The sequence below is a fragment of the Dipodomys ordii genome, unplaced genomic scaffold (genome assembly GCF_000151885.1).
Source record: "Dipodomys ordii isolate 6190 unplaced genomic scaffold, Dord_2.0 Scaffold36, whole genome shotgun sequence".
Classification (NCBI taxonomy): domain Eukaryota; kingdom Metazoa; phylum Chordata; class Mammalia; order Rodentia; family Heteromyidae; genus Dipodomys; species Dipodomys ordii.
In genome coordinates, this window is record NW_012267252.1 from 11,863,687 (window position 1) to 11,875,828 (window position 12,142).

The following is a 12,142-nucleotide window of genomic DNA, read 5'->3' on the forward strand; positions in this document are numbered from 1 at the left end:
CTCCTGAGTAGCTAGGATTACAGGCGTGAGCCACTGGTGCCTGGCTTCTGTACAGCATTTTTACAATAAAAACATACAAAAAAAACCCTCCCCTTTTCCCATTTCAAAAGCCTCAATTGTTCCACAGAAAATGTTCTTAGCTAAGAGGTCACCATATCTTATGTTACTGGGAAAATGGAAAATATGCACAGGTGTGCACGTGTGTGCGTACGTACACACACACACATATACTCTCTCTCTCTCTCTCTCACACACACACACACACACACACACACACTAAAAACACCCCTAGCCCCAGAGATGAAACCTGAACAAACCAAGGAAATTCTCACCAATAGGGATATTCTGAAGATCTTGGTTTCAGACAAACTGTTTTCAGCTCTGCATGGAATTAGCCTCATTTCACTCTGAAAGCCATGGGCTTGTCTAGACATACCTTTCTCAAGGAGAATCTTTTACAATGAGGTGCTTCGGTGGTTCACTCACTAAATCTTCATGGATAGTGTTAGAGTCTTTGTGCAGAACTGCCTGCCCAAGACAGCAGGGGTAGAAGAAATTAACTCCTTCCTTCTGGCTGGCCTGTACCATGACTGACATTTAAACCAAGCCCTCCCACCCCAATACACATAAAACAAGTGTCTTTAAAAACTAGCCCTAAAGCTAAAAAGTAGCTTGATTTGTAATAATAATAATGACAGTTGTTATTAACAATTATTAACATGCTTTGAAAAGCATCTGTACATGGCATTTGATCTTTGCAAAGCTCCTGTACTGGTAGGGAGCAGAGCAGACATCACTATTTCCATTTGACTGACACGGGAGGAAATTGAACCTTACTGTCATCAGATTTCAAAGGTAGGAGGCACTCAGAAAGCCTTTCATCCAACTTTCTCTTTTACAAAAAAAAAAAAACAAAACAAAATTCCCTGAGATCCAGGGAAGAGAACTGACCTGCAGGCCCACAGAGAAGAAATCATGGCCATTGTGCCAGTGCTGGTCTCATTTTGCTCAGCAACATTTTATTTAATCAATGATGCCTCTCACCTCCTGTCCTTAGGTGTGCTGAAAGACACTCCTGAGGACAGGCCTTTGTCTCTTCTAGGGAAACTTTGTTGAAAGTAGCCCCATGTGCTGTTTTATGGACGCAGCCTAGAGAAAAAGTCTCTTGTTTTTATACTTTTCACCTATTGGCTCAGATACACACAGATGTGTGGATTGGTAGACAAACCACACACAGATTTCTTTGGAGAGCTAAGCGTAGAAGTGGACTGAATAGAATCTTAAAGGAGACTGTATAATTATGTATGTGTGTGCATATATATATGCATATGATATATATATGTATATATCATATGCATGTGAGAATGTGTATATAAGAGGGAAAAAAGAGAGGGAAGAGAGGAGAGAAGTAATACCAGAGTTAAAAATGACCATAGTAGCATTTGTTCATTTGGGGCAATGAGTTTGTAGGTATTTGTTATTCTTGTACTATTTTTGTATTCTTCAACTTCATAACAACAATAACTAAAAACAAATTTAAATCTCTAACCACATGATTTTTTTTTTGTTGCTTTGTATGTCCCTCCCTCCATAGTATAACCCCTGTTTTCTCTGTATTTGATGTTGGTATAATTTGAGAAGGGGAAGGGAAAAACAAATTGTTTAAATAGGGATACAGGATGACCCATTGCAACAATGAGATGTACAAGATGTTATGTCGAAAAACTAACTTTACAATTTAGGTGGGGGTGGGGAGTGTAATTGTGGAGATGGGAAGGAAGGGAGGGGAGGGGAAAAACAAAGGAGGAGGCAACAATGCTTGATAAGAAATGTACTCATTACCTTGCTCATGTAACTGTAACCTCTCTGTACAGTATTTTCACAATAAAAAACTTATTTAAAAAAGAAATACAATATGGGAAAAGGAAAAAGTTAAACCTCTAGAACCATCATTTTATAAAATAAAGGGTTTTCTTTTTTTAAAGAAAAATGGATAGTGGCACACACCTGTAGTCCTAGCTACTCAGGAGGCAGAAGCAGGAGGATCATGAGTTTGAGGCCAACTTGTGCAAAGTTAGTGAGATTCTCTCTCACTAACAAAATAAAGGAGCTAGAGGAGTGGCTTTCGTGGTGGAATGCTTGAGCTGGCAAGTGCAAGTCTCTGTGTTCAAGGCCTCGTAACAGAAGTGTGGGGGAGAGGGAGAGGGAGAGAGATTTTTTAAGGGTTGAGGGTGTGGTTCAGGTAGTAGAGTGCCTACCTACCATGTATGAGGCCCTGGGTTCTATCCTAAGCATTGAAAAAAAAATAAGGAAAAGGAAAGAAGAAAGGTCAAAGAAAGAAAAGGAGTGTAGGGTCTTTGCTCTAGATGTAGAAGTTGGTGCTTTTAGTCTCAATATTGTGGGCAAGCACTCTTCTACCTGAGCCATACCTCCAGCCCTTAAAAAAACAAAAAGCTTTGTCTGTTGGTCTATTTGGTGTTACAAGGTGTTGAACTCAGAGACTGTGGCACTCGTGGGATATAGGCTATCTCTGCATTTGCAGCATTACTGGTTCTCTTTTGCACATTCAGCGCCCTTCTAACAGCTCTAGCAGGAAAGGCAGGTTGCCGCTTGTCAGTTATAAAACCACTAGCTGTCCCGCTGTCTCTTTTGGTCTCAATAATCAAACCCTGCCTGGTAGGTGTGGTACAGCGTACCAAGCACCCAGAGCTGCAGATGTGATACCACACTCCTATCTATGGGAAGCAAGGCCAGGAATTTGGTTTGTGAAGCTCCTTTAAGCAACTGTATAACCAGGGGCAAGAATATTGGCCCCACAGTTAAAAGACCTTCTTCATGAAGGCCTTTATTCGGGTTACTCCTCCCATTGGTCTCTGTTTCAGTCTTGGTGCTAGAAACTGGAAGTGGTCATATTTGACTTCACTCCCCATGTTGTCAGTATGGAGACCAGGTAGCCAGGTAATAAGGTAAAAACACTTAATAACCCACCAAGAAACACGAAACAAAAGAGAGACGGCAGGATTATCATTGTCATAATGAATCATTTCAAGAGCTGTCACAGCAATATGAATCATCCTATGATAATGTCATGGCGGAGGCCCAACACGGGTTAGCGGCATTGACCCAGTCATCTCGAAATTAGTCACAGAGGACCAGCCAGCAGTGATCCAGTGGCACGGCTGTCACCCGGAAAGAGCCGTACCCCTTTCTGCCCTCCAAGGAGAGTAGCACCCTGGTGCGTGTTGGTGGGATGTTCCACAGCACTGACTGCGTCAGCCCTGGGGACTGAGGAGGCCTAGGATCCAGGCTCAGGTCTCCTCCGCCCAGGTGTGGGTTGATCTACCTTTTCCATCAGCTTCCCTGGCTCTCTCTTTTTTCCTTCTGTAAAATGATTGGGTCGGATGATCTATGACTCCTTCTTGTTCTTAAAATCTGTGGTAACCAGCTAGGGTTTGAACTTCGGCCTCTACATGGCAGTTCGGTCATCATTGGCATCTTTGTAACCTGGGCGAAGAACTGCTCCCTAGGGTTTGTGTCCTGACCCAGCTTCTGAGAGCATTATGGTACAGTTGAGACGAGTTTTTTTTCCCCTTTATCTAAGACACATAATTGTTTGTATTGTTGAAGTACAGTGTAAGAGTCCAGTATATATGCACAATGTATAGTGATCAAATTGTGGTAATTATTTCTATCATCTTGTATTTGTAGCCTTCAAGCCTCTTTCTTCTAGTTCTTTTGTTTTGTTTTTTAGAGAAAAAACAAACTATATACAGGGTCTAATGAGAACCTATTGTTTCCATAAGTCGGACCACGTTAATATACTTTATTATATATAGTCCCTTGCACTAAGCACTTGGGTTGTTGAGATCCCTTGTTAAGAATATCATATAGGGCTGGGAAGGTGGCTCAGTGGTAGAGCACTTTCCTTGCATGCCTGAGGCCCTGGGTTCGATTCCTCAGCACCACATAAGCAAAAAAGAAAAAGGGCTGGGAAAGTGGCTCAGTGGTATAGCGCTTGTCTTGCATGCATGAGGCCCTGGGTTCGATTCCTCAGCACTACATAAGCAAAAAGAAAAAAGCCGGAAGTGGCACTATGGCTCAAGTGGTAGAGCACTAGCAGTGAGCTGAAGAGCTGAAGGACAGCGCCCAGGCCCAGAGTTCAGGCCCCACCCCCCCCTCCAAAAAAAGAAATGTACTCATTACCTTATTTATGTAACTGTAGCCCCTCTGTACAGTATCTTTACAATAAAATATGTATTAAAAAAAGAATATCATATACATATTCCACTTCTTACAAATGAGGGAGATCATGTGACTTGCTTTTCTTTGGGTCTGGCTTACTTCAGTTAATATAACTGTTTCCAAGTTTTTCCACTTCCTTATGAATGGAACCATATTATTTTTTCTGATGGAAGCATAGAATTACATTGTGTATTTGTACAAGATTTTCTTGATCCATTCATCTACTGAGGAACATTTGGGTTGGTTCTATATCTTGGCTATGGCAAATAATGCTGCGATGAACATGGTCGTACTGGTGGCTTTAGTGTAGCCTTGTTTGTGGTCATTTGGGTAGATTCCCAGAAGTGGGATTGCTGAGTCATAGGGGAGCTCTATGTGGAGTCTTTTGAGGAACCTCCACACTGCTTTCCAGAGTGGTTGAACAAGTTTGTACTCCTACCAACAGTGTAGTAGCGTTCCCCTTTGGTCACATCCCAGCCAGCATCTGTTGTTAAATTTCTTGATTATGGACATTCTAACTGGTGTAAGGTGGAGTCTCAATAATAGATTGTGACTGGGTGTCAGTGGCTCATGCTTGTCATCTTAGCTACTCAAGAGGCTGAGATCCAAGGATTAAGCTTCAAAGCCAGCCTGGGCAGATGAAACTTAGAGCCTCTTATCTCAAATTAACTAGGAAAAAGCTAGAAATCAAAGTGTGACTCAAGTGGTAGAGTAACAGCTTTGAGTGAAAAAGCCAAGCAATAGCACAAGGTCCTGAGTTCAAGCCCCATTATAGAAAAAATGTAAACTATTATCTCCCCATTGCTACAAAAATAATATGAAATACTTCAAGAATCAGTATGTCTTCTTTGCACAGGGGCCCTGCTAAACTCAGTATCATTCCAATGTTTGTAGATGTGCTGCTAAATGACATTGAGTTGAGACCTTATGATCTAGATATCATTTAGCTCCCTGAGCAGGCCCTGCAAAGACCTGGCCCTGAGCTTTGCACACTATTTGATTTGGCCACATTATCTGCAGGCACAACCCAACCTGGAGAACATTTACCTGCCTGGTCATGAGACCTGTTGCCTGGGTTGCATTTTATTTCTTAGCACAAAAGAAGAAATGGCACACTCATGACTCAGCCTGGAAAGTGAACTGACTTGAACTGGGAGTGGGTTTAAATTCCTGAGTTGGTCATCTTGGAAGCCATTATGCCTATTGTGAATATGTTCAGTTGGGTTGGGTTAGGTAGGGTCAGGTACTATGGTGCTCTAGGCTCTGGTTTTTGGCTTCTGCTTTGGAGTGATTGAAGATTGCCAGGGAAGAGCCCGTGGCTGAGTTGCACACGTTCATTCTGTGGACCTTCATGCTTACTGTTCAGTCTGTATTGACTCAAATGATTCACTCAGGAGCTACTGTCACTCTATCTGCTCTCCTAAAGCCCCACTCTACGCCTGCTTCCTCCCCTCAGTAATTGTCCACCTTTCACCTTCTGTTCCTTCTCTCTCCCTATTAACATTTCTGTGTTTTCTGTCATCATCTATCTCTATCTCTAAGGAAGCTGCTTCTGCCTTGGCAGAGCTCCCCGCAGCCCACACTGTGGATGACAGTGATGTGGGTGATGTAATGGCGATGATCATGCCCATGGTAACAGTAATAGTAGCAGCGGCTGCTTCCTGTGTGCTTGGAACTGGGCTGAATAATTATGCACTCTCGCAAGTCTTGGGATAAGTCTAGACCTTAGAACCAGCTGCCCTACCTTTCTTCCTGAGGACCCTGAGGCCTAGAGAAGATGAGGATTGGCCCACAGCCATTGGCTTATAAGTGGCCAAACTGGTACTAACTCTGAAGCCAGAGCCCTGCCTCTGGACAGTCTCCATCTATGGAGCACAGCACATGATCGATCGTCATCACATCGATCACATCACTGTGATGGGTGCTTGGCTGTCATGACTGAGCTGCTGCACATGCATTGTACATTCTACCCTGAATCTCCATGGCAAAGAGATTAACTCCCAAAGCCACTTTGTGTGGAGAGGGCTTTTTTCTAAAAGGGGAGTGTTTGTTCAGATCTCACAGAAAATGTCCTCTTTTCAACAACGTTGTGCCAAATGCACCTTTGTAGTTTACAGCGCATTTTGACAGCTCTTCTGTGACACTCATACTCTAACTGAGAAGGTAGTGACTTCTTTTTAGAAATGGATGCCCAGAGAGGCAAAGTCTCTTATCCGCTGTCACACAGTGGACCAGCAGCAGGTTGAGCCCACAACCCAGGGAGCCTGATTCCCCCCCTGAATTCCTTCAGGGCAGCGCACAGCCCATGGGCATCGCTTACTCTCCGTCCTTCTCCTTCCCCTGCTGAGAAGGCAAAGGAACCTTTGCAGTTTCAATCAAGATCTCTTTCTCCTAAAGAGGAAAATCAGTGGACCATCAAGTGTCCAGGTGGTGCAGTTGGATAGAAATAGCATCCTATAAAGGCCGAAATGCCAATTCTCCTGCTCACAGGAACACCAGCTTGGCCAGAGCTGGATCCCAGAACCAGCAAACAGTTGCCCCAGTCCACACCCTGTGTCCATGCCCATGTGCACCCTGGCCTTGTGTCCTTGTGGGTGGAGGAGCACAGGAAACAGGTGGGCAGGTACAGTTTTCTTCTGCAGTGACCCCTTAGTAGTGCTGACAATCAGTGCTTGTAGTGTGTTCAGGCTTCAGAGGGGATGGGGGTGGGGGGAGACCAGGGAACTGAGGAGCTGTGGGAGTTAGAAGCAGATGGCTTAAGTGGGTCAGCCTTCTTTTAGCATTATTATTTTTTGCTAAGCGAATAAAGGAGACACACTAGTTTGTGTGCAGAAGAGGGGAAGCTGGCACAGGGTACTCTCACAAGATGCTCAGGAGCAGCCTGAGTCTGTCTCCAAGCCAGTGTCTTCCGGCTGGCTTTATTCTCAAGCAGCCTCTTGGTAGGTAGTGACTTTAACAACTTGTTTAGCATCTGGACATGATAGCCCCAGAATATCTGTCCTGATAGCCCCAACAGAATGCCAAGGAGCGTTCATCCAATCACTGTGACCGGGCCTGAGACGCATTGCCTGGATGTTTGTTATTTCCCTGCATGGGAGTGCACGTGCATGGGCACACATGTGTGCCAGGACTGGTGCTTGAACTCAGGCCTGGACTCTGTCCTTTCGCTGGCTTCATCCAAGACTGGCACTCTACCACTGGAACTACACCTCCACTTCTGGCTTTTGTTTAGGGGGGGGTGGTTAATTGGAGATAAGAATCTCACGGAACTTTCCTCCCCTGGCTGCTGAGAGCTGAGGATCTCCTGAGTCTCTAGGTTTACAGGCATGAGCCCCCGTGCTCAGCTCCCATTTTCATTTTACAGATAAAAATTCTGTGGGAACTTTAGGCAGCTTTCCCACTCTGCCTCACACACATCCAGTAAGAGCAGCTCATCCTCTACCTGCCACCCACTGCTGAGTCGTTTGCCCATTTGCTGCTGGGTTAAGAAGCCCAGAGGATGGGGGAAACCCCGTGAGTGGTCTTTCTTGTCATTTGTCACATTTCTTGAACTCTCCTGCAGTGTGACCTCTTCCTCCTGTGCCCCACTGCTGTGAGCTCCGGGGTCAGAACACAGCATGGTGGGCTCACGTAATCTCTCCCCCCCCTTCCATCCTGGTGTCCCTATCACCTGGAGTTTCCACAGCTTATGACAGATGCTCCATCCATGTGGGTGGAACAGACAAATTCCTGAGCACCCATTTGGCGCCCCCCCACCCCGATGTCTGTGTGGAATGTCTCTGTAGCAGAGATGGGGTCCCTACAGACCCCTTTCCTTTAGGGACAGGATGATTTTTGCATTTCTAGCATCCCCAAGTGAACGAAAGCCACTTTGCCCCACTCCTTATGGCCGACTACCCATGAATCACTGCATCCCACTTGAAGCACATGAATAGCCACGAGCACTATCAAACTGGGGCAGCTGCCATGCTCTCCCGGTGGGAACAATAGCTTCCTGACCCTCTCCACACAATGGAACGCGACCGTTAGACACATGTTTTCAACTGTGGCCCTTCAATCTCCCAACATTATGAAGATAACAAGTTCGCTTTCCAGTTGTAGTTTAGGTTTTCAAGACTCCTGAGATTAAATACTGCCTTAATTTGTTAAGGAAACTTACGAAGCAAGTGGAGAATCAGCTTGTAATTGAATGATACTCTGAACTGTTTGTAACAATCAATGCCTCAGAGCTGAGACGTTAGTCCTGAGGCAGAGAGCCTTCCAGCTCCCTGGATGTGTCGATCAGAGCACCCGCAGGGTGTGGTGTTCCTTCTGTGAGCCTGGATGGACCCTCAGATTGGCTGTGTGATCCATATTCTCTCTCTGTGCGGGGTTCCCAGCTGTGACACACTGCGTTATTCTTCCTTCTCCCCCCAACCCGGCTCTGACTCCATGACTGTAAACAGCATATTGCATGTGGTTTAGGAGAAGAGAGGTGGAGAGGATCCTGCCCCTGTCCCCTCCCTAAACAAGGGGCATCTCTTCTGTTACCACCTCTACAGCTTAGGGGATTCTAGAAAGAAACATCACCTTAGTGTTTCCCTAGGGTTCAATGAGTGCCTTGCACATTGAACACATTTACCACCTCTCTGAATGGAGAGGTGAACCACAAATCCATATGAGTGGACGTGATCATTTAGTGGTGAGAGAGATGTGCTTGTCAGGGGCAAGGTGGTTTTCTCAGGCACTGGAAGTTGGATTGGATGGTATGGATCCTCCTTTTGCTACCACCCTGCTTTGTGGCTTGGGAGGAATCATTTTCTCTCTGTTGGATGAGTTGATTTGTCAGGAGTCTGCCATTCTAAACTCCTCCATGGGGGGGCTTTTCAGGTGGTCTGTGCTCCCTAGAGCTCTTGGAGGCTGATCAGTTCATACCACAAAACCCAGCCAGGCCCCATTCTCATTACTGCCTCTCTGAATAGAAGCAACTTTTGCATCTAAGGTCCCTGAGGAGTCTATTTATTTCCTGTTGCTGCTGTAACAAAGCACGACAAGTTGGGTATCTTGTGTCAACACAAATTTATTCCTTTATAGTTCCATAAGCCCCAAACCAGTCTGACTTGACTAAAGTGAAGGTTTCCACAGTGTGGTTTTTCTAACAGCTCTGGGGGTGGGGGGATCAGTTTCTTGCTGTATCAGTTTCTAGAGGCTACCTACAATGCCATTGGATGCACTGCCCCCTTCCTCTGTCTTCAAGCTAGCATCTCCAGAGTCTACTTCCATCCCTACATCTTCTTTCTATGGGTATGATTACATAGGGACTACCTGATTACATATATTGTAGATAACCTCGCAGCTCAAGATCTGAAAAGTCCTCACATCTGAAAAGTCCTCCTTGCCAGGTTAACACAGACTGCAGATGAGAATACCTAGACACCTTTGGTGGATCAATTATCTATTCAGTTCTAAAGCCTAGACCTAGAGGAAGAAGAAATTGAAACTCCTAGCCAGGAGGCTGAGATTTGAAGATCATGGTTCAAAGCCAGCCCAGGCAGGAAAGTCTGTGAGACTCTTATCTCCAATAAACCACCAGAAAACCAGAAGGGGTGCTGTGGTGCAAGTGGTAGAGGGCTCTCCTTGAGCTGAGGAGTGCAGGGACAGCGCCCAGGCCCAGAGTTCAAGCCCCATGACTGACAAGAGAAAAAAAGAAAAGAAAGAAATTGAAATTCCTCTACTGGAATGGGGCATTATAGATGGTACCCTAGCTAGGTAATTATTCTATATGTTTAGCTATACAACAGCAAAACCTATATTTTTGCTCTCTGGGCATATTTTGAGTCTCTTTTTAGAATTGTTCAAAGGACCTTATCCATGGAAATGTGTATCCATGAAAGAGATGTCCATACTTCACTGCCACTGGATTCTGATAAGCCATTAACTTCTTTCTTTTCTGTTCATGACAGCTGAGTGTCCCTCAAGTACTCCTTAAGTGAGAAGCAGGCTGGTGGAAAAAACACAATCTCTCTAAGACACGCTGCCTCCCTACTTTTGTGGAGCTTGACTTTTCATGCAAACGGGAAGAGTAGCAAAGTCATTTTTATTTGGCTCTGAAATGTGTTTTGTTCTTGGATTTGAGTGTGGGTGTGCTTGGTGTGTGGGAACTCACTTCTAACAAAACAGGAAAATCGCCCCTGATGATGTACTATGTGATCACTATCTCCATCTGAATTAACTCTTGAAGGCTAAGAATTTGAGAATCTGTTTTTTCGTTGTTGTTTCTTTAATAAGCGAGTGGGCCTTTTCCTCCTCCTTATTCTGGTTCACAGGAGCTATTCAACTTTGATGATTCATGTGAAATGACTTCTACATAGGCTTGAATCAAGTTGAGGGGCAAGAAGAATTTGCTCAGCAAAATGGATGTCAGGAAGAAAATCTGGGTATTCATCTTATGTCATGCTGGCTCTGAATAAATAAAACCTCTATAGCCTGGCCATACCCTGTAAAGCGTTTGTTTTCCATGACTGATCTACAAACACCCAGCATGGTTGGCTTTTCCTGGCTAGAAAGATGCCTCGTCCTTGTGTGGGCTTCGAAAGCTGAAGGGGAACCTCCAGCCAGAGAACCTCCTGCCCAGAGGGCAAGTTGAGAAAATACAGCTGACTTCTCTGGGGAAAACAAAACTGACTTTGTCTTACTCTGGTCATGGACACCAAATTGGCACCTCATTATCGCCTTGTTAGTAAGGACAGTCTGCTCAGCGAACAAACCTGGTGGAAGGGTTGGCCCTGTGTGGGCAGGGTTTTGAGTTAAGCTTAATTGCCCTTCTAAAGCTCAGCTACTTAATACTACCCAAGTTGAACTCTATCAGCGAATGGGACCATCCTCCCCTTCCTTTTGTATTCTTGCTTGTGTAGTCAGTGCCTCCTCCTCCCTCTGCAGGCCTACAGCCACACTAGGGTCCCCAAGCCTTAGCTATAATCACAGTCCTCCAGAGGAAGCAATGCCTGTCATATCTTTAGCCCGCGGTCCTCTCCTTTCTCAGTACCTTACCATTCAGCCAGCTTACTCTGTTCTGGAAGTTCAGCTTGTTGGCTGTCCCTTGAGTGACTCCTACAAAGTTCTTGATTTCTCACACAAATGGGAAAGAGTAAGGAAGTCATTCTTTTTATTTGGGGCTGGGAAGGTGGCTCAGTGGTAGAGTGCTTGCCTTGCATGCCTGAGGCTCTGAGTTCGATTCCTCAGCACCACATAAGCAAAAAGAAGAAAAAAAGCCAGAAGTGGTGCTGTGGCTCAAGTGGTAGAGTGCTAGCCTTAAGCTGAAGAGCTGAGGGACAGCGCCCAGGCCCAAAGTTCAGGCCCCACGACTGGACCCCCCAAAAAAAATTATTGTTATTATAAAGCTGATGTATATAAGTCAAGTAATGAGGACATTGCTTTTAGTTCATGTCTCTCCCAGTTTTTCCTTCCCATCCCCACCCATAAGTTGTAGAGTTCATTTTCCACATAGTGTCTAGTGAGTACCATTTGTTCATCTTTGCCCCTCCATTTCTGTGCCCCTCCCAAAGACAAACAAGACAAAAAGAAAACAACAACAAAGAAAAGACCTCTTATTTCCATTTCCTGGGGTTCATTTTGATAAACGTGGTTTTATATGATCAGAGGCACATAGGCCTTGCGCCTTTGAGAAAGTCATTCTTATATGTCCGCAAGTGGGTGTGCTGGCGTGCAATCCAGGAGGATGTACTCAAAAGGGCCCAGAAGCTGCCTGCTTTCATCGGCCCAGGCTGCTTCTCTTTTCAAAGCCTGGCTGGTGTTGGGATCCCCTGTGCTCACCAACAATAAACTTCCATTAAGCAGGTCACCTACACCTCTCTGAGGTTCCTGTCCTGGTGAAAATGACTGCACCCGGGAGGCCACTGGA

At 45.2% G+C, this 12,142-nt stretch overlaps 1 protein-coding gene across 1 annotated transcript in view; it reads left to right on the forward strand.

Moving 5' to 3' along the window:
* Positions 1 to 6,710: 6,710 nt before the first annotated feature.
* Positions 6,711 to 12,142, forward strand: part of Rbm20 (RNA binding motif protein 20) — a 62,010-nt gene continuing 56,578 nt past the window's right edge. The window contains exon 1 of the mRNA XM_013017603.1: positions 6,711 to 6,865. Coding sequence (XP_012873057.1) covers positions 6,711 to 6,865 — 155 coding nt within the window. The remainder of the gene's footprint in view (positions 6,866 to 12,142) is intronic.